Source organism: Lepidochelys kempii, chromosome 25 (assembly GCF_965140285.1).
Source record: "Lepidochelys kempii isolate rLepKem1 chromosome 25, rLepKem1.hap1, whole genome shotgun sequence".
NCBI classification, from domain to species: Eukaryota; Metazoa; Chordata; order Testudines; family Cheloniidae; genus Lepidochelys; species Lepidochelys kempii.
The window spans coordinates 16716753-16741080 of NC_136404.1; the positions used below are offsets into that span (position 1 = coordinate 16716753).

General features: G+C 59.0%; 1 protein-coding gene across 1 annotated transcript; it reads right to left on the bottom strand.

The window, feature by feature from the left end:
* Positions 1–1069: 1069 nt before the first annotated feature.
* Positions 1070–19449, bottom strand: CILP2 (cartilage intermediate layer protein 2). The gene is made up of 9 exons (XM_073324206.2): positions 19259–19449; positions 13750–13848; positions 11345–11614; positions 10794–10976; positions 8990–9148; positions 7634–7948; positions 7048–7156; positions 6277–6434; positions 1070–5512 (listed from the first exon to the last, which is right to left on the bottom strand). Exons 1-9 carry the CDS (start codon positions 19326–19328, stop codon positions 3120–3122), a joined length of 3756 nt encoding a protein of 1251 aa, XP_073180307.2. The 5' UTR covers positions 19329–19449; the 3' UTR covers positions 1070–3119.
* Positions 19450–24328: the final 4879 nt, after the last annotated feature.

Here is a 24328-nt window from a genome sequence, read left to right on the forward strand (position 1 = left end):
GATTAGATATAGGGGGTGTATGAAGATAGATAGATAGATAGGGTTGTGACAAAGTGGGACTGTTCTTAATGTTTCCTCTGAATACTGTAGGGGTGCCTCAGTTTCTCCTATGCATTTCTTAAGTCTCTAGGTGGTGGGATAACTGGGTGTAATTGTTGCAGAGCAAAGGGCCAGGGTACATAAATGGCCAACACTCTATCTCCTGGTAACTGATGGCCTGGGCCCTTCCCCCCTGCAAGGTGAGAGCTAAAGGGTTGGAGAACAAAGGAATCAGGTGAGCTCCTGGTCCGGGAACAGGACAAAGCCGAGAGGAGGAGGGGGTGGAGAGTGAGTCAGTTGGGAGCTGGCTGGGGACGAGGAGTGAAGTGCAGATGTGGTTGTCTGGCTCACTGCCCCCCAAAATGGACCCGGCTGAGGGGTCTTGTTCTTTGTACCTACAAGCTCTGTTTTAGACCGTGTTCCTGTCGTCTAATAAACCTCTGTTTTACTGGCCGGCTAAGAGTCACGTCTGACTGTGAGGTGAGCGGGAGGTTGGATTGCTGGTGAACGGGTGGGAGGTTGGATTGCTGGTGAATGTGGGGTGAGGGGGAGTTAGGAATGGTGGTGAATGGGTGGGAGGTTGGATTGCTGGTGAATGGGTGGGAGGTTGGATTGCTGGTGAATGCGGGGTGAGGGGGAGGTTGGATTGCTGGTGAATGGGCGGGTGAGGGGGAGGTTGGATTGCTGGTGAATGGGCGGGTGAGGGGGAGGTTGGATTGCTGGTGAATGCGGGGTGAGGGGGAGGTTGGATTGCTGGTGAATGCGGGGTGAGCGGGAGGTTGGATTGCTGGTGAACGGGTGGTTCTGAGGAGCCCAGGGAGATGGACTCTACAGCCCAATCAGCCCTCTAAGAGCGATACCATAATTGCCTCCCTTGAGCCAGCGTCACTGCACGGCTTACAGCTTTGTGCCATGCAGGCACTCAGGTTCCTTCAGTTCCGGCTGGGCTGAGCCATGGGTTGGGAAATACTTAACAAGAGGGAGCCAGGGCCCGAGCAGTTTTGCTGAGAGAGAGAGAAAACGAGCACACACAATGGCCATGGCCGATACCTGCGTTCCAGCCCCGGCTCCAGCTCAGCTTGGGCCGATGCTGCACGCGGCGCAACCAGGGACACACCTCATCCAGACTGATGACAACACAGCCATATATTTTATAATAAATAATGTACAAATCTACACAATTTATCGACATGCCTTGGCAAACCAGACCGACCTACACAGACCGTTATCCCTAGCAGAACCCTGCCCCTGTGTCTCGACACACCAGGAGCAGCCAGGCTGGTGGACAGGCCCTTGCATTAATTCAGGCCAATTGCACTGAACTGTTCCATGGACCAACACTGGCCTGGAGCCAGCCAAGCAGAGCTGCTGGCTCTGGTGTGGGATGGTCCCTGGTTGAGCAGGGTGCTATGGACACAAGGCCGGAGATTTGCAAATCACTGCGCATTAAGGTTGTCTGGGGCAGCGAGTCCACGGATGGTATGTGCTGTATCCAGTTCTGGTGTGGACACCTGCTCAGGGTCTGTTTGCCAAGTGGGATTTTTTCCCCTACACACTTTTTCTTAATTTCCCCTCTTTTCCAGAGGGGAGGAACGTCATTATCAAATGCTGGGAGGACGTATTTTACCCATCCAACCCATAGGAAATTAGGAAAGAAAATAATTTTGGTTTTAATTTGTGGCCCTCCCACCAAAGAAAAGATTGCTTGAAAAAATGGCCTGGTGCCAACTGCCAGTGATGCTGTAGAGAAGCCCGTATCGAGGGGTACTGTGCTCTATTCTAGGGGAGACTCCATTTGCTTTGCTTTATAATTCTACTGCTTTCTGTACCCAGGCAGGGAAGATGGGGGGACACTATGAAATGGATGCCAAATTCCTGGTTTTTTTCCTTTCCCTTTAACACATCCCATGGGGTTTCATTTCTGGCCTGCTCTGCACTGACCCAAATGGAAGCATTGAAGAGGAGGCTGTCCGGCCCAGTGGCTATGGATTTCCTTATCTGCGGCACTCATCACCCTTTAGATCGTTAATATTAACACAGGAAGCATGTAAAAATATCTAATTTGCGTCTCTGTATTGTTCACTTTCCCAACCTGAAAACAGGGGCTGCTGGTCAGTTTCAGGTTTGTTTCTAGTCAGTTTCAGAGCAGGGAGCAGCTTAGGGGCTTGGCAGCACAGATGCTGGCTGCTATTCCTGTCAAATTCACCTGTTTCCACTGAAATTTCCTGTTTAAAAAATAACCTCAGAGGCTGGTTCTCTCCAGGCGAGGGTCTGTGCCCCTTGCTCTGAGAGCGTCCTCTGTAGCATATGATGGCTGGGTCAAAGTAAGTAACAGAAACCACCCTCTGGATCTGGCAGGTGCATGGTGCAAGCGGTGGGGAGCACGGGCATAGTCTGGGAGGAGTGAATGGGGGGCATTGCCCCCCCCCAAACTGAAAGCCTGAGGGCAGGTGCAGCATTTGCCCCTCCATGCACAGCCCCACTGGCCAGACTGGTGCTGCTCCCCAAACACAGACATCAAGCTGCGCCTATGGTGGGGCAGGGGGCAAAGCAGGGTTTGGGAGCAGATGTGTGGGGCTGAGCTAACTGCATGAATGCTGGGAAGCTCAGGCGGCTGGATAACACCGGGCAGCAGCCCTACCCGTCCGTGCTAGAGCAGGGCCATTGAGAGCCCCAGGCATGGGATGTTACCAGCGGGACAGAGAGAACGTAGCAGGGAGGAGTCAGTTTGGAGAGACCAGCAACGGATGCTGACTGTCCCGCTCTGGGCTCCGCTCCCAGCCACGAGGTGCTTCCCCCGTCTCAGCTGATTTTTCTAGTGATCGGGAACAAGGGTCCCCCCGCCCCCCACCGACACTTCATGCGAGGAAAGTCTGTGGGTTGGCGCCCCCCGCTGGCACTAGCAGAGTTTAGGGAGAAGCCATGGGGGACAGTGACTTGGGAGGGGGGACGGTTTCGGATTGGGGGCGAGGTGGTGCTCTGCGTTGGGGACCCCGGGGCATGTTGTGAAAGGGCCTTTAAACCAGAGTGGGGGCGTGGGGGGGCATGTGTGCGTTGGGGGGCAGCAGCACTGGTGCTGCTCATTGCTGAGCCCGGATCAGGCCCATCCTTCTCTGGCTGCTGGGGGTCCGGCGGGTCTGGGTGGAGACCCTGGTCCTGAGGCCAGCGGGGTAGGCCACCACCTGGGAGGGAGCCCGCAATTGCTCGTTGCCTCTCATCTCGCGGCGGATCTCGGTCAGGGTGTCTGTGGGCGAGCTGAGCAGGCGCTGGAAGAAGCTCTGATGGGTGACGGGCTTCTCCTGGCAGTAGAAGGTCATGGCCGTGCCCATGTCAGACTTCATCTCCCGGGAGAAGCCGTCCGACGTGCCGTCAAAGCACCGGCCGATGGCGATCTCCTTGGCTAGCCGGGGGTTCTGGTCGGTGACCGTGTAGATGCCATAGTTGTGGCCCAGCGGGTCCACCGGCGCCAGCATGTTGAAGACCGTGGTGTCGTTGTTCTCCACCACCGGCGGGTGGCGGCCCAGGTACTCCCGCAGAAGGCTGTTGATGGCGGTGCGGCGACAGCTGCCCTGAGGGACGATGGAGACCAAGGTGCGGTCAATCAGGCTCTGGTCGAAGAGCATCCCGCTGCATTTGAACTCCACGCAGGCAGCAGAGCTGTTGTAGATCTCCAGGTCCCGGACGCTGCGGGTGTCCCGTAGGCCGTACAGCCGGCCACGTGTCCGGGGGTGGCTGCCGCCCACGCTCCGGGACCTCACCATGTATTCCTGGGGCCCACTGATTTTCACCTTGATGTAGCAGGCCCTGAACTCCTGGGGGTTGGGCCACCAGGACAGGTAGTCCCCGGTCCAGGAGGCCAGGTCGCTCTCCTTGAAGGGCACGACGTTGTACTCGTACTTGTCCACCTCCACCCGGTAGAAGCGGAAGTGGTTGGCGTCAACAGGTGCCTCCTCACACTCCCTCAGGCTCCGGTAGGCATAGATGGGCCCGTTGACCTCATCTATGTTGTTGGGGTTGGGCTTGGCCAGGTTGATCTTGAAGGCTGTCTTCTTGAGGCTGGGGTCGTCGTGGTCCGTCCGGCGGTAGCCCAGCTTGTTTAGGTAGGGCTGGGACACTCCCACGGCGTTGGGGTTGAGCTTGGGGCTGGAGGGCACGGCCTCCAGCTCCTCCCCGCCCATGGTGGCGGTGACGTAGGCCGTGTAGGCATCTGCCCGCTGGCCATCGCAGAAGGCAGGCAAGCAGGCCCCGTTGGGCCCGGTGAGGACACTGTCGAAGCGCCCCCAGGCTCGGGGGTTGGAGGAGTAGCCGGGCTCGGGCTCCAGGTTGATGAGGGTGACGACCACTCCCTCCAGCTGCTCGCTGGGGATGAACTTCTCGTTGCCATAGGCCCGGACCTTGACGAAGCAGCGGCGGCTCTCGGGCACGTCCAGGTTGAAGAGCCGCCTCTCGCGGATCTCCACGTTGCCGATCAAGAAGGACCTCTCCTCTCGCTTGCCCCGCCGCTCCTTGGCCCGGCGGAAGGCGCCTTCCTCTTCCCACAGGCCTGTCTCAGGGTTCAGGGACCACAGCTTCATCTTCTGGAGGTGCTCGGGCATGTGGATCTGCTCCGCGTCTACCCGCACCTCCACCCGGCCCGTCTGCAGCACTTGGTTGGACTCGCTCTCCCGGAAGTCCGCGGAGAACATGCCGTAGGTCCTCAGCGGGACGAGATCCCCCTCGGCATTGATGAAGTTGAGGTCACTGGAAGCAGCAGCCACCGTGGTGATGTCCCGGGGGTCCAGGAAGGTCACGCTGGCCTTGACGGTGCCATTGTACACCTCCCCGTCGGGCCGGAGGAAGGAGCCAGCTGCTATAACCATCTCCCCCACCGGCTCCTGGCCCTCCAGCTCCCCCAGCAGGATGATATTGGCCTGTGTGGGGTCCAGGTCCACTGGCTCTTTCTTCCGCATCACCTTGATGTCCTGGTAGGTGGCACCACCCCGGGGGTCGAAGGGCAGGACCTTGACCGTGTCCACAAACTTCTGCAGCCGGTCCACGAACCGAACCACGAGCCGCCGCGTGTCCGGGGGCACATCAATGGTGAAGGTGCCCTTGTAGCTGGTGAAGCCAATTTTCTCTTTGCCCAGGAAGATCTGGCTGAAGCGCAGCGGCTCCCCGTCGTCAGCTGCCGTCACCCTGCCGTGCACCAGGATCTTGGGCCGGGCGCACCTCTCACAGCCGCACTCGGCCACCACCTTGATGGGCAGGATGGAGCCGGCGCACTGGATCTCCCGCACCTCCATGCGCCGGACCCTGCAGCAGCGGCCTGCCCCGTCCCGGCACTGCAGCTCATCCTTCAGGCTCCCAGCACAGCGGATGTCAGGGCAACGCCCCACATTGTAGTATGGAGAGCGCCCGGCCTCCTGGAAGCACTCGCTGGGCAGCTTGATGAGATATTCCTCCGGCTCGGCCTTGCAGCTCGGCTGCCCCTGGGCTGAGCCGGGGAGAGAAGAGACAAGTCACGTCAGGGGCTGTGAGACGAAATTCCTCCACCGCGCTTGACCGTTACCCGAGATGCCAAACACAGTGGTCTCTCCCCCACCAAGCACCAGATGCCCCCTCCCTGACCCGGCTCCTTCTACAGCAAGGAGTAAAGCATTACTCACCCTGAGTACGGTTGCTAGGGCCTGCCCCTGCCCCGCCACCCCCTCCTCAATCCCTCTGGGCAGCCAGCCCCCATGCTGCTGAGTGTCTGACCTGGGATCCAGTGGCAGAAGCAACCCTACAATAATAAACCAGGCTGGGTGAAGGCCTGGCAGCTTCAAGTAGCCCTGGGGCAAGCCCCAGTCTCAGCTGCTGGGGAGCGTAGGTGACAGCCCCCCACAGGACAGGAGCACGTCACAACCTAGCCGGGAGCTCCAGCTCATCCTGCAGCAGCTCCTGGTTCTGGCTGTGCCGGTGCTGGGTTCAGGCCCAGGTGGCCACCACAGCTGCCCCCTGCTTCTTGCCCCTCTCAGGGCCTGAGGCTCTACCCTGAGGGCAGCCTGGGCGCTGATCCAGCCCCCACTGGCATCATTGGAAAGTCTCTAACCAGAGTCAATGGCCTTTCGATCAGTGGCCTTCAGGACTGGAGGAGATTCTGTCCCCAGCTCTCCCCAAGACAGCTAGTGCAATGGCCGACTGGGGTGAGCTGGGGGTAGCGATCTGGTCTCCTGCCCAGCGCTGCCCCGCAGGGGGCACGGCTGCCCCGGGACTCACCAGTCACGGTCAGGAATGCAGGGGAGGATTTGATGGAGCCCACGTCAGTGCTGGCTTTGCAGTGATAGAATCCGGCCTGGCGCAGCCCCAGGTCCTGCAGCACCAAGCTGCTGTTGTATTTGTGGAGTTTCCTGTCCAGGAGCGTCCCGTTGTGGTACCTGCAGGAGACCGGCAAGCAGAGAGCGTCAGCAACTGGCGGGGCTGGAGCATCAGGTCAAGCCTGCTGCTCAGTCGGCTCCTGGAGGAGTTTCCCCTGTATGCACAGACCCATCCCTTCCATGCACACCCCCACAACCCCCCATCCCTTAACCCCCCCCACATAACCCCCCCTCCTGACACACCCAACCCCCTTTTAGCCCCCCCACAACACCCATCACCGCTCCAACCCCCACCCCCCCACAACCTCCCACCCCTCATCCTCCCACTACCCACACACTTAAGCCCCATGCACACACAATCCCCCACACCCCTAACACACAACCTCCCCCCCCCCCCCCCCCACACACACTCATGCTGCTGTCTGAACGTTAAAGCTGGTTCTGCCGACAAGAATGGGACACGGGACAGGCTGGTGAAATGCAGGGTTCCTGCACACAGCTGTGCCGGTGCCCCTCACTCCCGACCTGCAGCCCCTTCCCCTGCTATTCCTGTCCTACAACACTGCCCCCACCTCGGTCTGGGAGGCCAGTCTAAGCCGGGGGCAAACCCAGGTCTTTCCCCAAGGCCGATGGTGGTGGCCAAGGGCTGGCTCGTCCTGTTCCTGCAACTCACCAGTAATATTTCGTGGGCTGGGGGGTGCCGGAGGCTTCACAGCAGAGAGTCACGCGCTGGCCTGCCACCCGCACCTTGGACTCCGGGTGCTTCACCACGTAGGGCTTCTCTGCCGGACAGAGGGGGAGCAGAAAAGGTGACGATGCCCCAGCAATAGCAACAACCACCCTCCCACACCACTACTCCGCTCCCCTCCCCCCATCTGCTCCCACCCCACCCCCCGTGTTCTACCTCACTCAGGAATCAGGCCCTGAGTCTGCCCAGAATCCAGCTCCCGGCTCCCCCCAGTTCTGTCTTACCCCCCCCCCACACACACACTCGCTGTCAGCTCCCCAAGAAGGCTCATGGCGCCTTCAGTCAGGGGGATCCTGTGCTTCAAGGGATTCTTTTTGTAGCAACCCTCCCAGATGGGTCACCAGCAGGGCTTGAACCTGGGGCCTTCGTCCCTGCAGTGCAGACCTCTAGCCACTAGAGCTCAAAGAGCAACCCCGTTAGCTGGCAGCAGTAGCAGGCTGTTCCCCTCTAAGTGGAGCAGTCCCTAGAGGTGGACATGGGACCGCCCCACACACCGGGCAGGGCCCCTTACCCAGCCTCTGCAGCGTGACCTGCACCGATGATGTCCTGGAGCTGTTGGAGACAATCGGAGCCTCGCCCGGGGCAAACGTCTCCAGCTGGACGCTGACATTGGCCCCGCTGCCGGCACAGACCCCCCGGATGCTGAAGCCGCCCCGGCGGTTGGTCCTGGCCAGCACGGCCTGTGGCTTGGCCTTGAGGGAGACCCGGGCATTGGCGAGGGCAGCCCCCTCGGTGCTCAGGACGGTGCCCACCAGGGTGTGGTCCTGGCACGTGCAATTGCTGCAGTTCTTGCTCACCTTGCCCTCGGTGCAGCTCATTTGGCAGGCTGAGGGGGGACAGAGGCGAATGCAATGAGAGTGGAACACTCTAGGCCCCCCACCCCACCCCACCAGGACAGAGCAGGAATGGGGACCCTCGGGGCTCTGAGATGGGCCTACGGGACCCATCACACTCCCCAAAATATCCAGGTGGTAGCAACAGGGCTCCTGACCCTTCCAAGGGAGGATCAGCCCTTCCCGGGCACTTTCACCCAATGATCCTGGGGAATATGCCAGGAGTGGAACAAGGTGGCCCAGCCAGCTGGCCATTGTACGTCATTGGGAACAAGAGGCAGCTCGTGCTTAAAGGAGACCCATGGCTGGGATGCCAGGGTGGTGGTGGCGGGGCTTGGGGAGAGGTGGGGCGCACGCCCCCCGGTTGGGCCTGTGCTGCTCGGAGCTGGGTTCAGGCCTGTCTCTAAGTCCCGGAGTGGGGAATGCTGGGCTCTGCTCCGTGGCAGCAGGGCAGGTGTTTCCCCCTGCTATCACCTCCACCCTCTGGACATCTGAGCTTCCTAGGGTGGTTCTGCTTTCCCCAGGGCCGCAGGGAGGGGAGAGAGATTGGGACAGAGAAGAAACGGGGTGGGGTGGAGAGAGAATGGGGGTGAGGGGGGAGCTCACTTGCTGGGTCGTAACAGTCCTGCCTTTCTTACACACAGGTTTGGGCAAGATCTGAAAAGTGAGAGATTTCAAATTCCCCTCAGAGCTGAGGGGAAAACAAAGGGAGAGAGACGTGGACCTGGGTGAGTGGCTGGATTGGCTGGCTGGCTAGATGGGATGGATGAATGGATGGATAGATGAATGGATGAATGGAGTAGGACCTAGGGTAATAACGGACAAGGGGCTGAGCTCGGGTCCCAACCAAATTCACAAATCCAGGGGATTTTTGGGCTGTCCTGAAGAACAACAGTTCCCCGCCCTTCCTGGACAGATACCCTGAAATGCCCTGCCAGATACCCCAAAATGCAGGTCAGGCATGACCTGCCCCCCAAACCCTGGCCCCCCTTGCTGTGGGTGGCCCAGGGAGGGAGCCCTGGCACAGCCAGTACCTGAGCAGGGTGTCCGGGCGCATTTCTGCACGTCCGAGGGGCGGCCGACGCAGCGGGACCTCTTGGATTTCTTGCAGCTCCGATGCCGGACTCGCTTCCCACCGCTACCGCAGCTCTTGGAGCAGGGGCTCCAGGCGCCCCACTCACTCCACCCAGCATCTGGGGGTGCAGACCCCAGAGACCCCATCAGGCAGCAGTTCCTCCATGTGCAGGGTGCTGCACGGAGAATCCTGAGCCAGCGGCAGAGGCTGCCCACCAGCCCTGGAAACGGACCCGCCAGGAGAGCTCCCCCACCCTGCCCTGTGCATTGCCTGGAGAACACATCTGGTAGGGAAAGGGAGGGATCACCACCTGCAGCCCCCCCACTGCTGAGTCCTACTTGGGGGCAGACGTGACCCTCCAGGGAACCCAAGCTGGGTTTGGCCCTGAGCCCAGGGCATGCTGGGGCAGGGCTTTGAAGGCTCCATCTCCTCTGTCCTCGTTGACACCAGTGCAAAGTGAGCGCGAAACACAAGCAGAGTGCAAGGGCAGCTGTTCTCGCCTGTGTTCGCACTGGTGCAAATGACGACACAAGGAGACTTGGAACGCACCTTGCCTTGAGTCCCATTGTGCCCCAAACTGGGGATGTGACCAACCTTGGTTTCACAAGAACACCCCCACCCCTACCCCGGCACGGCCTGCGGTCCCGGCCCCCCCGAATTGGAGGATCATTCAAACCAAGCCTGGCATGCCTAGTGCCGGGACCCCCGGAACTGTTCGTTCCCAGCGTCAAGTTCACAGGCTCACCCTTCCGCACGCGCCTGCCAGACTGTTTTTATGTCCTAGGCCTGCTACTTCAATTACCCTGAACGGCTCCCAGAGAACAGATGGGGCGGAAGCTGCCCATATGGGCCCAGCGCCGGAGAGCTGCGTGTAAAGAAAACTTGCCATGCATTGGGCTAGGAGGGGGAGTCAACTGAAAAGACCCCCCCAGCTATGCAAAGATCTGGGGCCTGTTCCCACAGAGAACGTATCCAGCGCTCAGAGCTGCCAGCCACCCGAAATGAACACCAGGCTCCCTGAAAGAGTCCATTAAAAAGAGCCTTGGCCATAAAAAACCAGCCGTTCTAGACCACAAGCACATGTCTGACATTCCTGCCTGTTGATGCACCGGCTGTACTGAGGGCCTTTATTGTTTAAAATGGGGGGGGGGGCGGAGGTTTCCCTCCTTATTCCTGTTTTAATGAACGGGTGAAAGAAAAAGTCCTTTAAAATAATTCAGCTGGTGGCTGTAAGAAAAGCTGAATGTGCCATTGTGCCCAGAGGTGGCACGTGCAGGAGTCTGAAATAACTCGGCGTGTGTAGAGTGGGGCGGGCATGGACCAGCGAACGAGGCTGTACAAACAGAACAAAAAGACAGTCCCTGCCCCAAAGATCGTACAGTCGAAGGAGATTAAGTGAGTGTGTGTGTGTGTACACTGCCCCCTGCTGGCTGAGACTGTTCATGTACGTGTGGAAGTGCCCTGCCCTCCCCGGGATGGAATCGCAGCTGCTCCGCTGAACACCACAGGCCCCATAGCGCGAGATCTTTGTCAGTCGCTTTTTGGTGGGAGGCTGACAACCCTGCTGGGGCCTCGCTGTCCATCCAGCGCGTGTCTCTCACCACGAACGATCGGCGCCCCCAGCGAGCCGGGAGTGCCCAGGCCTCACGCTGCGGCCAGCCGGCCCCACGGTGAACCCGAGGGCTGAGCTCGTATCACGGGACCAGGACCCGGACCCATGCACAAGCCCCCCTGGGTCGCCCAGCAGCACCACGACCCGTTACCTGCGCAGGGCCCACCGCTGCACCCCCTCCGCTGCGTGGCTTTCCCTGCACACTTGGGCAGCTGCAGCAGCGACAGGGGCTGGCTGTTGAGGCAGCTGCGCTGTCGGGTCTGGAGCCCGCTGCCCGCGCAGGCGGTTCTGGAACAGGCGCTCCAGGCTGACCAGTGCGACCAGTCGTCGTGCTCTGGGGAGGCCAGGGAGACAAGAGGGGTTACTGCGGGGAAGCGCCCAGGGCAGAGAATCCCGATGGAGTAATTTCATGGTGAGTAACCGTTCTCTCAAGACACCCGGCTGGCAGAAGGGTCCTCAGCCTTCAGGGCACAGGGGTCAGGAGGGAGGGCAGGGGCAGCCTGGGCCTCGCGCATCACTGGGACGGAGTGAAGCACCAGGGACTGGCAATGAAGAGTGGAAGGGCCCAGCACCCGTGGGACCGCCCTAGGCTGACACAAAACGGCAGGGTGGCGGGGCTCAACACCCATGAGACCGGGGATCTGGAGGTGGCACTGCCTGGTGACCCTCAGAGCCAGCCCCCTCCCCAAGACACTCACTCACCCATGGGGCACAGGAAGCGGACGTGGTAGTTAGAGCAAGTTCTGCCCCCCGGCTGCTCCCGGTTGATGCACCAGAATCCCTTCTCGGGGCTGTAGTGCACGATCTCGCCCACATCCTCAGGCAGCTCCCACTCGGTGGTGCGGGCTTGGATGGAGACTGGCCGGGTGCACACCCGCTCCCGGTAGTAGAAGCGGACGGCCTCCAGGCTCTCGTAATCGCCCTCCCCGCCAGGGTGGTCCACATTGAACCAGGAGGTCCACTCGGTGGCGCCTAGGGGGCAGGGAAAGGAACCCATTGTTATCCCGCTCGGAGCTTGCGGGTGAGGGTGGTTGATCGTCATGCTTCAGGTCAGATTCCCCACTGGCATCAGGAAGGAATCCCCCCTCCCCCCCCGAGGTATAAGGCCACCCTACCAGGTGCAACAGCTAGGCAGCGCCAGGGCCCCGGATAGATGGGCCACTGCCTTGTTCCAGCCTGGCTGATTTCAGGGCTGGTTTTAATGGTCCCCGCTCTAGGTCAAAGTCCGTATGTTTGCTGGCTCTCTCACCAGCCTGGCAGGCAGCTGTGCTCCCCACAGCAGCTGCCATCACCCTGTGCACCAGCTCAGTGGCCTGCCTGGGCTCTGCCCCTCTGGGTATCCGTGCCCAATGCCCTGTCAGTTACCACCCTGGACGAATGCTTCCGTGGTTCAGTTTATAGCAGCAAATTGCCTCTTAGCGGGGATATTCGGGGAACTCATTGGGGCAGGGCCTGGCTTTTTGTTTGAACAGCCCCTAGCACCAGTGATCCCGTGCAGGGGTCTGCAGTTGTGCGATGGACACTTGACAAAATTACCGGACTTAGTGAGGACATTGGCTGGGTGTTATGTCATTCAGTCATTCCATTTCTTGAAAAATTACCACAGACCTCAATTTTTTTTACTGCACGGACACGTTGCTGACACCTGGCTCCTGCGCTGGCCCCAGCTCCACAGCTCCTCCATGCCAGGGGACACAGACAATAAACAGCGTACTCTGTCTACGCGCCACACATCACCGCAATGGCTAGGGGACATGGGGACACCTGCAGGCCAGCTGCACCCCCTTTGCATCTTGCCATCGCAGATCCTGGAGGACTGGAGTGGGGCGGGGGGCCTCAGCTGGCACCATCCCGAGGGATTTGCTAAAGCCAGGAGTCAGGACCCGTCTGGGCTTTTGGATCCGGGGCCTTTAAGCTGCAGTTATTCTTTTTAAAATTATTTAAAAATATTTTATGAATTGAAAGGGAGGGGATATTGCTGCTTTGCCGGTGCCCCCAATCCCAACCCACAGCCCCCTGTGTGATGAAGTGGGACTGTTCTTAATGTTAACTCTGAATAGTGTGGGGGTGCCTCAGTTTCCCCTATGCAGTTCTTAAGTATCTAGGGGAAACTGAGGCACCCCCACACTATTCAGAGGTAACATTAAGAACAGTCCCACTTCAACACAGAGGGGGCTGTGGGTTGGGATTGGGGGCACCGGCAAAGCAGCAATAGGGGGTGGGGTAAGGGTGTATAATCACTGCAGAGCCCTAGAGGGCAGGTGTGTGTAGGAGTCTGGACACAGAGAATGGCCGACACCCTGTTTCCTGGCCACTGATGGCCTGGGCCCTTCCCCCTGCCAGGTGAGAGCTAAAGGGCTGGAGAACAAAGGAATCGGGTGACCTCCTGGCCCGGGAAAGGGACAAAGCCCAGAGGAGGAGGGGCTGGAGGGGGGTTTTCAGTTGGGGCCTGGCTGGGACATGGAATGAAGGGCAGACGGGGTTGTCTGGCTCACTGCCCCCCAAAATGGACCCAGCTGAGGGATCCCGTTCTCTGCGCCTACAAGCTCTGTGTTAGACCATGTTCCTGTCGTCTAATAAACCTTCTGTTTTACTGGCTGGCTGAGAGTCACGTCTGACTGCGAAGTTGGGGTGCAGGACCCTCTGGCTGCCCCAGGACCCCGCCTGGGCGGACTCGCTGGGGGAAGCGCACGGAGGGGCAGAGGATGCTGAATGCTCCGAGCTCAGACCCAGGAAGGTGGAAGCTGTGTGAGCTGTGTGTCCTGAAGACAGGCTGCTCACAGAAAGGCGACTGCCCCAGAGTCCTGACTGGCTTCATGGGGAGCCGTTCCAGAGCATCGCCCAGGGACCCCGTGACACCCTCCCAGCCCAGCCCTGGGCTGCCTCGAGAGGTCTGCCGGTGCCCCCCAGTCCCAACCCACAGCCCCCTGCTAGCCCAGCCCTGGACTGCCGCACTAGCTCAGCTGGTGCTTCCCCCCCCCCCGCACCCCCCAATCCCAACCTGCAGGTTTGTACTATGCCATCCCCCCTGACCATGGCATTTGGTTACTTCATAACAGGGCAGGCAGTGAACCTGCAAACAGGGCCAGCTATGGACGGCACCGCACCTGCTGTGTCCACGCTGAGAGGCTTTCTGCCAGGCCTCTTTTTCTGGTGTTTCCCCAGCACATTGGTCTTGGCCGGTCGGGAATCATCCTTCAGGGGCTCTGTTGAAAGAATCACACGATGGAAGTGTTTGTATCCCCCACCTCTGCTCCACTCCACTGCCCCACGCCAGGCCCCTCCTCCACTGGCCCAGAGAACCACTCTGAGCACAGGGCCCTTCTGAATTGCCGGATTTCGCCACAGCGAATAAACAAAAGGTTGGTTTCATAACAACAGTTGAGATTTGTTCGTACAGCGCCAGGCACAAGGTGGCCCTGGTAGGGCCGGGGCTCCCCAGTGCTAATGCAGCACCTGCAGTCCGTCAGAACGCATGGCTAAATGTATTTGGCTCGTTGATCTGATGAGCAGTTGCAATGGTTTGTCACGTTCTCTGGAGGGCCCTGACCCCCGGGTATTGGAGCTGGGCAGGAAACTGCACAGAAGTGGGTCCAACAGGAGATATGACCCCACCCACCTTGTCTCTCATCCTGGGAACATTTTCAAGCGATTGAAAAAAAAAATGTCCCTGTCCCGAATCAAGGCAAAAAGCGGAAACCTCAGAAAATTTTGTGAGCCAGAAATAAGAATAAAAAACAAGCTGAGAGTTTGTTCCAATCATTTCAAAACACTGGTTTGACTTTGAATTTCCCCCCCTTTTCACTATAATGAGCTGAAGCCTTGACACCCAAAGTCACTTCACGCTGGACACTCGTTCATTTCGAAAACGGGGCTCACAATTACAAATCTTTTAACGAAAACAAACTTGTAAGCTGAAAAATGTGTCCCAAACGGACCCTTCCCCAGGAAAAGTCTGGGCTTCAACCTGTCGGGGTTTGCCAAAGACAAAGCTTCTGTCAAAAGATTCTGACTTCATCCACTTGCTACTAAATCTCTGCGAGCGGGAAGTCCTGACAGCAAAGGAAGGACCTGTTCCCAAGGGCCTTTGTATTGCGTACAAACTCCAAAACCTGCCCAAGTGGAGAAGGGGCTCCTCAGTGATCTAACTGTAAAAGACACAACGGCTCCCACAGCAGGGACGCGTCTGTCTAGACGGGTGGTTCTCAGCTGATGGGTTGTGACCCCAGGGCTGTCATGACTCCTGGCTGGGGGTCAGGAGGCATGAAACGTTTATTTCAATCTAAAGCGAAATAATAGTCACTCCCAGCCCACACGCTGCCTTCCTGCCCCCAAGGCCCAGCATTCTCTGCCAGCTGCTCCCAATAGGCACACAAAGTCACTGTATGGGCCGAGCAGCCTTGTCAATACCTTTTATCATAAGGATAAGGAGATCGTGAAGGTTTTTGACTGTGAATAAGTGCTCGAGAATCTGGAACGTCTGAGAGACACAGGGCTGGAACTATTGGGCCGATATTGGCGGGAAAGGCGGGTTCCTGTAAGTGATGGGATCTGTGGCCCTGACGGTTCGGAGGTTGTGCTGATCAAAGCAGGATCGCAGCCCAAGGGCTGAACAGGAGTGAGGCCTCCTCGAAAATGCATCAGAGAGATAGGGCTGGATTCTGATTTCAACTGCACCAGCACAAATCCAGAGCCGCTCTACGCGAGTCGATGGGGTAACTCCAGATTTACACCGAAGCCGGCGAACAGGCTGGGAACCTGCAATGAGTTGGACTTCAAAGGCCAACAGGCTCGTGCGATAAGATGAGCCAAGGCTGCTGATGCGAAAATAACCCTCAGAGGGTTTCAGAGTAGCAGCCGTGTTAGTCTGTATTCGCAAAAAGAAAAGGAGGACTTGTGGCACCTTAGAGACTAACCAATTTATTTGAGCATAAGCTTTCGTGAGCTACAGCTCACTTCATCGGATGCTGTGACGAAGTGGGACTGCTCTTAATGTTTCCTCTGAATAGTGTGGGGGTGCCTCAGTTTCCTCTAGGCAGTTCTTAAGTATCTAGGGGGTGGAATAAGGGTGTATGATCATTGCAGAGCCCTAGAGGGCATGTGTGTGCAGGAGTCTGGACACAGAGGATGGCAGACACCCTGTTTCCTGGCAACTGATGGCCTGGGCCCTTCCCCCCTGCAAGGTGAGAGCTGAAGGGTTGGAGAACAAAGGAATCAGGTGACCACCTGGCCCGGGAAAGGAACAAAGCCCAGAGGAGGAGGGGCTGGAGGGGGTTTTCAGTTTGGGGCTGGCTGGGACATGGAGTGAAGTGCAGACGTGGTTGTCTGGCTCACTGCCCCCCAAAATGGACCCAGCTGAGGGGTCCCGTTCTCTGCACCTACAAGCTCTGTGTTAGACCATGTTCCTGTCGTCTAATAAACCTTCTGTTTTACTGGCTGGCTGAGAGTCACGTCTGACTGCGAAGTTGGGGTGCAGGACCCTCTGGCTTCCCCAGGAGCCCCGCCTGAGCGGACTCTCTGGGGGGAAGCGCACGGAGGGGCAGAGGATGCTGAATGCTCCGAGGTCAGACCCAGGAAGGTGGAAGCTGTGTGAGCTGTGTGTCCTGAAGACAGGCTGCTCACAGAAAGGCGACTGCCCCAGAGTCCTGACTGGCTTCATGGGGAGCAGTTCCAGAGCATCGCCCAGGGACTCCGTGACAGATGCATACCGTGGAAACTGCAGTATATATAATGTCTTCTGCAGTTTCCACAGTATGCATCCGATGAAGTGAGCTGTACCTCAGAGGGTGGCATTCTCTCTCCGGAGCCCCCTTGGCTGCTTGTTAATTTCATCTGGGCGGAATCTCCCTGCCAACAAATTGTTTGGCTCTTGATTTTTTAGGATGGGAAGGGGCAGGTCTATTTCTGCCTCCCAGTGGTGTGTATAAGTGATACTGTGCTCATGTGTCCCCCCCACACTGAACTGGGCTGGAGCCCCCCTTCCCATGGGGGTAGGGGGAGTCTGGTGGACACAACTGTGCAGCAGATGGCATCTGAAGGGCACAATGCAGGTCCCGATTGCAGGTGGCATGCACCATACAATTCACCCCTCTTCCCCTGGCAGGAGAGAAGAGCAGAAAAGACCTCACCCAGGGGAGCAAAGGGAGCTATGAGGGGTGAACAATCAATGGATCCTTTGTTTATTACACATCACAGGCCCCAGGCTGGGTTCACTAATGGTTCTGCCCGGTGTCCCTGCTGCGGGAAGCCTCCAAACTCCAATTTCTCTGGGCTTGTGTCCAGTAGGAACCAGAGAGGTTTGAAAAACAACTGATCCGGCTCTGAACCATGAGGGAGGTAACCCAGGGAATGTGGGTCCCTTGCAAATGGATGGTTAGGAGTCTGTGTCTGTGTGCAAGGTGTTAAAGGAATGCAGAGAGTGAGGACTCAGTATATACACACGCACACTCTATCAGAGGGGTAGCCGTGTTAGTCTGTATCCACAAAAAACAACAAGGAGTCCGGTGGCACCTTAAAGACTAACAGATTTATTTGGGCATAAGCTTTTGTGGGTAAAAACCCACTTCTTCAGATGCGTGCGTGTGTCAGTCCGTCGGTCAGTCTCTGTCTGTCTGTCAGTCAAACTGGCCCCAGTCTGAATCTCTGTCTAAAACTGAGTTCCAAAATGACCCCCAGTCTCCAACAGGGGGTGATAGGGTCTTCTGCACCATCAAGCCCTGACCTCAGGAGCCACCTGGCCCCTGCCTTCATGCCAGCAGATTACCGGGATCAGTGCTAAATAATGGAGGAAAAGCCCATTTCCCCATGCTTGACCCCGACACCAGGCATATTTCCATTCCCACACACTAGGGGGACCATACATCTGGTTTCAGCTGGGACGGTCCCTTTTTTTTAGTCCTGTCCCGTTTTTTTTTTTTTTTCTTCCCTTTTCTCCCCATAAGGAGGCATTTGTCCCTGCTCTTGCCGACTGGATCAGCTGACAAGAACAAACGGGACAGATGCCGACTTTTGCCAAAAAGAAGCCAGGTGGAGTGCGAAGGAGCATGCCGGGGAGAGGGGGTGTGAACGGAGACGCCAGTCACTCGCAGCTGGGGGGGGCAGGACTGGGCTGGGGAGGCAGTGTTCCAGCCATGGGCAACGGCCACAGGCAAGGTGAGGGGGCCTCAGGCAAGCAGCTGGGGGTGTCCTGTTTTCTCTTTGGGAAATATGGTCGCCCTGCCGCACACTGCTGGCAGAGCAGGAAGGTGCTGTGCTGGGGATCTCCCAAGGCATATGCCCAGGAGCTCTCCGGGCACACTCATGTCTACGCTACAAAGCCAAGTCGACATAAGGCAGCTTACGTCAACCTAACTATGTAAGCGTCCACACTACAGCCTCCCTCGCGCTGCTGTAACTCGCCCGCTTTGCAGACCTAGCGAATCCACCTCGCCAAGAGGCATCGGGCTTAGGGCGATGTCGTTTGGGTGACCTGGACATGAAAAACCACAGTCATGACTGCAGTGGCTGTAAAATCAACCTCACATAAGTCAGCGCTGCACAGGAGCCCCCTGACCCCCGGGCAGGTCCTGGCTCTTCCCCAGTATATTGAGGGGCTGGGGGAAGCTGCAGCATGGAGAGTCCTCCTGGGAGGCGAAAGTCTTGTCTGGGAGGCAGGTGCTTGGGGGTAGCAGCAGCTGGGGGGCTATCACTCAGGGCTTGGGCTGTGCCCAGCGTCTCCACTGGGGTCATGCCAAGCTTGGGCGAGGAGCAGAAATTGGGGGTCACTGGAACCTGCGGAGCAGCTCGTTCCCCTACCGGGCCCTATTGTGTCAGTTGACTCAACACCCCACCACCAAGCGTGAAGCCTCCCAGAGAGCTCCCCAAGGCCCAGCAAGCCAGAGGCCACTAGCCACAAGGGCCCCCCAGCCAGCCACGCTACCTCCGTGCACCCAGCACTCACCCACCAGCCGATCTGCAGGGGCAGGGAAGCTAAGAGCCAGGCACAGGGGTGAGGGTGGGGTGCAGAGATGGGGGGCCAATATTGCCCCTGCGGGTGTTGGGGTGAAGGGAGTGACCCCGCCAGTGGCTGGGTCTAAGCCGATGCAACCCCCAGCTGGCTAGGGAAGCCCCCTGGTGAAGCGGGAGGGGGGATTTTGTGTTTCTAACCTCGCCGCGCTTTGCATGCACACTCGGTGCACCCCGGGCGCTCCCCGGGTCGGCTTCCCCGCCCTGCCCCTGCCGAGGGAGCGGCGAGACACCCGGGGAGCCGGGCAGCGGCCAGGGATTCCCCGGAGGTCACGTGCAGCGAGTCAGCGACGGAACCAGCCAGGGAACCCAGGCGTCCCGGTGCTAGCAGCTCCCTTCTCTGGGCAGCCCCGCCGGCCACACTGTGAATGGGGGGCGGGGAGCAGCGAGCCGAGGGCGGGAGGGGCGAGGGGTCTCCCCGGCTGTGCCCCCGCCCCAGCCCAGCCAGGGTCCGGGGGTTCCCCAGCCGGGCCGCGCTGCGAGACCCCAGGAGACAGGCAGCCCAGTGCGCTGGGGGCTTCTCCCCGGAGCCGGCTCACCTGGGGCTGCCCCCGGCGGCGCAGGGACCTGCGGGCCCCCGCCGCGACTCACCCCCCAGGGCACCAGCCTTACCTCGGGCCAGGGCCAGGGCCAGGGCCAGGCTGGCGGCGAAGAGCAGCAGGGCCGGCGTGAGTGGCACCATCCCGCTGCGCCGGGCTCCGAATAACCCTCCTCCGGGAGCTCCGGCTGCGCGGGGCGGGGCGCTCCTGGAGCCGGCTCGGGGCGGACTGGGAGCGCAGCGGAGTCTCCGGGCTATATAGGAGGCCTGTCCCCCGCTCCCTCCACCATTGGTTTGCGCTGGGATCCCGCTCTGGCAGGAGAAATCGGACACTGGCCGTCGGGGTTTGTCGGCGCGGCTGGGGCTGGAAAGGTGTCAAGAGGAAAGGGGAGGGAAAAGCCCCGCTGGCGAGGTTTGGCCAGGCGCGGGGCTGCGGACCCTGGGGAGAAGGGGGCCGTGGCTTTGCAAAGGCGCTAAAACTGGCTCTGGGTTTGTGGATTGGAACCTACAGCGGCCCAGATCCCACCAACTCAACCCAGCCCCTGCCAGGACAAGAGATGCAAAAGCTGTCGAGGTCTGATCAGAAACACCCCCCTCAGCACCCCCCACCTTTGGAGACCCATGGGTCCCACACACGCCTGGCACAGGGTGGGGCGCACTTCGTCCAGCACACTGTGTGAAACCAGACAATCACCCCCCCCCGCCCCAGTGAACCTACACAGGCAAACGATAACAGCCGGAAACACCCTGTCACCCCTGGCCCAAGGCGTCTCACAAAGTGATGGTTCTGTAGGGCCGGAGCAGTCAAAGGGAACCTGCCCATGGCCTTCAAAAGACAAGCCTGAGAGCTTAAATGCATAAACTTTGGTAGACACTAATGATCATGGACTGCACTATCCACACACACACCCTTTCCCTCCCTCCTTCCTTTCCCCCCATCACTGGAGGGGGGTTAACCGGCCACTTCTCCAGCAATGGTCCCTTGAGAGACATTTTCACCCCTTACACTAAACAAGCGGCTCCGCCCGGTGACACAGTGCCCGTGTCCCAGCCCTGCGGGAGAGCTCTGGGGAGCGCCCAAGCTTGCGTCTCTCACCGGCAGAAGACGGTCCAACAAAAGATTCCCCCTCCTCCCCCACTCTGTCCGCTCCCGAGGAGTGAGGTCGTTCCGTGCCCAGGCAGCGCCAGCCTGGCAGGACTGGTGATGCGGTCACTCGCCAGTGACACAATTAGATACCTGCTTTGCCCAGACGGTGCTTCCCGCCCCCGGGCCCAGGGCGAAGAGGAAGGCCAGGGGAAGGAAGTGGCATTAGCAGGCTGGTGGAGAGCTCAACCCTGGGCACAACGGGGTACCCCCGGGGGCGGCAGTCCACGCGTGAGTGGGCATCACTCCGGCCCACATCAGAGGGTTTGTTCTCCATTCGCACTGGGGGTAAGATGCGCCTTTTAAACAGGGAGGGTAATTAAACTGGCTTCTCTGTCCCTTGGCATCTTCAAACCAGCACGGGGCAGTTCTCAAAAAGTGACACTCCCTTCTGTTGGGCGGGATGCAGGAATCCTGGGTACAGTTTGTTGGCCTGGGCGATGCAGGTGGTGGGATTTGGTGACCCAGTTGGCCTTAAGGGCTGTGAATCTCTCTGATGCCACCAGGAGCCTGTCGTCGGGTTCCTGAGAGGAAATTGAACTTTAAAAAAAAAACCCACGGTGCCGGGGGAATCGCTCCTGTTCCGCAAAGCTCCAAGGAATCAAACCCAATCCAACAGGCTGAGGGGCAGAGCGCCGGGCAGGGACTGGGGCATAACAGCCAGCACCCCTGCAAGCCCAGGAGATAGACCTTTTTCCTCCAGTAGGAAACCAGCCTGCAAGGCCTCAGCACCTGCTACCACTTGGCGGGAGGCAACAAGATGGAGTAGCCCCCTTCTGCAGATGCACAAGCTCAGGAGATGTCTGGAGATGATGCATTTCACAGAGATGGGACTGACTGGTTAACAACCCTCTCCACGATCACTCGGCCTTCTGGCAACACCAGGGACCAGGTTCTTTCAGTGTCTAAGCACCACTTGCGACCTGACCTGCAAGGTTAGAGCAGCCTTGGGGTTGCCAGGGCTGAGCAGAGGCTAAGGCGCATTGCTTTGACTTTGGCAGGATTTCAAACGGCAGCCTACGTACAGCCTGGGAGGTGACCCAATTGTTCCCCATCCACAGCCCCAGTTTGGTAATGGATTCATCATGCTCGAGCGGAGGCAAAAAGACAACGAAAACCAGCCCGGGTGGAAATGACAGCCCTGTGCTGTCTTAAGGGCCCCAGACAGCTCTTAACACCCAGCTGACATGCTGAATAAAAAGCCCAGGCACCTTGGGTCGGTTCCAAGCCCATCTTTATTAGCAGCGTTCTCCCCTGGCTCTCTGTCTGCACACAAATGACAAAGCTCCAGGAGCCCAGAGCCACAGAAACATTCAACACCCGCAGGAACAAATCCCAAGGGAGCCATCTCCCCCGCTGTTCTCCACCACACAATGCCTGGCCCGGATTCTCTAGTCCGTTCAGTTCCCCCTGCGGGGCAGACGCTGCTGTCACTGACTTGGATAATCCTCATTAAAAGAGCATATCACTGTCTACACACACACACACACACACACACACGATTCCCCTGGCTCGCCCTGCCCAGCCTGCAGCTTACCTTGCGTGACCTCGGCAGGCGGCAGGGTTGGCAGAGCACAGCGGGTCGTGGGCCTCCCGTTTGTGGCTCAGTGGCATGCTCAGGTCAGGGGAGGTAAAGGCAGGAGCTGGAAAATCAGTGTCCAGACAGTGCCACAGGGCCTCCATCAGACAAACCAGAGTCCATGTGGGGAGTGGCCAAAGCATCCTGGAGCATAACCAGGCCAGAGCTGTGGCCCTGCGGAGCCACTAGGGGCCATCGAAGCAAGTCGCTTGCCTCATGTGCGTGGGGAGAAGGAAGCTGTAGGGAGGCTCCGGCCTTGATCTTGCTTCCAGTGAGGTCGAGGACAAAATTCTGCTTAGCTGCCCTGGTGGAGAATCAGGCCATGTGTGACTCACCCCAGGCCCCACCTTAAATGCTATGGGAGGGTGGGCGGGGGCAGGTCCTGCTGCCTTGGTGCCCCTGGCCTCTGTTTGCCAGAAGCTGGGAATGGGTGACAGGCAATGGGTCACTTGATGATTCCCTGGTCTGGTCACTCCCTCTGAGACACCTGGCACTGGCTGCTGTCGGAAAACAGGACACTGGGCTAGATGGACCTTTGGTCTGACCTAGTAGGGCCATTCTTATGTTCTTATGTTATCTGCTGGCACCGAGGTGTGACGAAGTGGGACTGTTCTTAATGTTTCCTCTGAATAGTGTGGGGGTGCCTCAGTTTCCCCTATGCAGTTCTTAAGTATCTAGGTGGTGGGGTAAGGGTGTATGATCATTGCAGAGCCCTAGAGGGCAGGTGTGTGCAGGGGTCTGGACACAGAGAATGGCCGACACCCTGTCTCCTGGCAACTGATGGCCTGGGCCCTTCCCCCCCTGCAAGGTGAGAGCTAAAGGGTTGGAGAACAAAGGAATCAGGTGACCTCCTGGCCTGGGAAAGGAACAAAGCCCAGGGGAGGAGGGGCTGGAGGGAGCTTCAGTTTGGGTCTGGATGGAGACATGGAATGAAGGGTAGACGTGGTTGTCTGGCTCACTGCCCCCCAAAATGGACCCAGCTGAGGGGTCCCGTTCTCTGCACCTACAAGCTCTGTTTTAGACCATGTTCCTGTAGTCTAATAAACCTCTGTTTTACTGGCTGGCTGAGAGTCACGTCTGACTGCGGAGTTGGGGGGCAGGACCCTCTGGCTTCCCCAGGAGCCCCGCCTGAGCGGACTCGCTGTGGGAAGCGCACGGAGGGGCAGAGGATGCTGAATGCTCTGAGGTCAGACCCAGGAAGGTGGAAGCCGGGTGAGCTGTGTGTCCTGCAGACAGGCTGCTCACAGAAAGGCGACTGCCCCAGAGTCCTGACTGGCTTTATGGGGAGCAGTTCCAGAGCATTGCCCAGGGACTCCGTGACACGAGGGCCCCAAGGCAGCATATTGGGCCAGATTTGGGGAGGCTGTGCAGCCCCCTGGACCGGGCAGTACGCTGCGTAAGCTTCCAAAGACCGAGCCATGCTCTCACTCAGCATCAACGCTCCCTGGCAAAGCAGCCAGGCTAGGAACAGCACCGGCCACCGCTTTGGGCAGGATTCACTGGGGAGCTGCCCAAATCGCTGTTGCCTGCGGTAGTTAGCCTGCTGGCCATGGTGCTAGCCTGGGTCCCTGTTACCTCTAGGGGAATCCTTTGCTAGTGACATGCGCTGGACCCCCGCCCCCATCACTGCACTGAGCCAGCGCTGGGGGACACCTGCTAAGCAGGGCGGTGCTGACCACCCCGTGAACCCACGGCCTTCCTCGGTGGTTACCCCTTGGGCGATGGCCACCCAGCCATTCCCCCAGCTCCGAGGTGGCTCAGTGACCCCTAGCTCTTGGCAGCTCGGGGAGAGCAACACAGAAACCTGCTCGGCCCAATGTCCAGAGCACACCAGGCCGCAGCCCAAGGAGAGCCCTGTTCTCTGGCTGAGGGGCAGCTGGGCAGTTACAGCAAGTGCAGAGGGAGGTCATTTCCTTCCCTTTCCACATGCGGGCAGATCGCCGACAAGAGCAGCAGCTGAGGCCCATGGGGCGAGAAGTAGGAAATCGCCTCCTGATCCTGCCTCTCTCTGCTCTTTCCTCGGCTCGCGGCAGCAGCAACCTGCCAACTGGTTGGCTACAGAGCAGGCTCCTGTTCACGAAGGATTCCTGCGAAAAGGGCACTGAGAAATCCCAACACGTGGATCAGGGCAGTGAGTGATGGGAAAGGCCTATGAGGTCAGCTGGGCCTGTCCTGCCAGGGGCCGAGCGCATGTTTCTTCCTGCTGTACATCCCCCACCTGCCTTTGGGAGACAATTCATCTTGGAGGGACCTATTCAGCAAGGCGCTTACATGGGTGCCCATTGCTGGGGTATCTGAGCTCCTGGCAGGAACAAGCCACCCGGCCTTCCTCACCCTGCCGCAAAATGACACAGTTGCCCCTGTGACTCCACAATTCAACCCCGCGGCCTGGGCTGAGACGCTGGGGGTGTGGGACCCATG

Coding starts and splice junctions, on each gene's coding strand:
- CILP2 (XM_073324206.2), bottom strand. CDS start 19,328: ATGGTGCCACTCACGCCGGCCCTGCTGCTCTTCGCCGCCAGCCTGGCC. Junction 9,149..10,793: donor CAGCGGTGGGCCCTGCGCAG/GTAACGGGTCGT, acceptor CTGCACCCCCAG/ATGCTGGGTGGAGTGAGTGG. Junction 7,949..8,989: donor CGCCCGGACACCCTGCTCAG/GTACTGGCTGTG, acceptor GTCCCCCCTCAG/CCTGCCAAATGAGCTGCACC.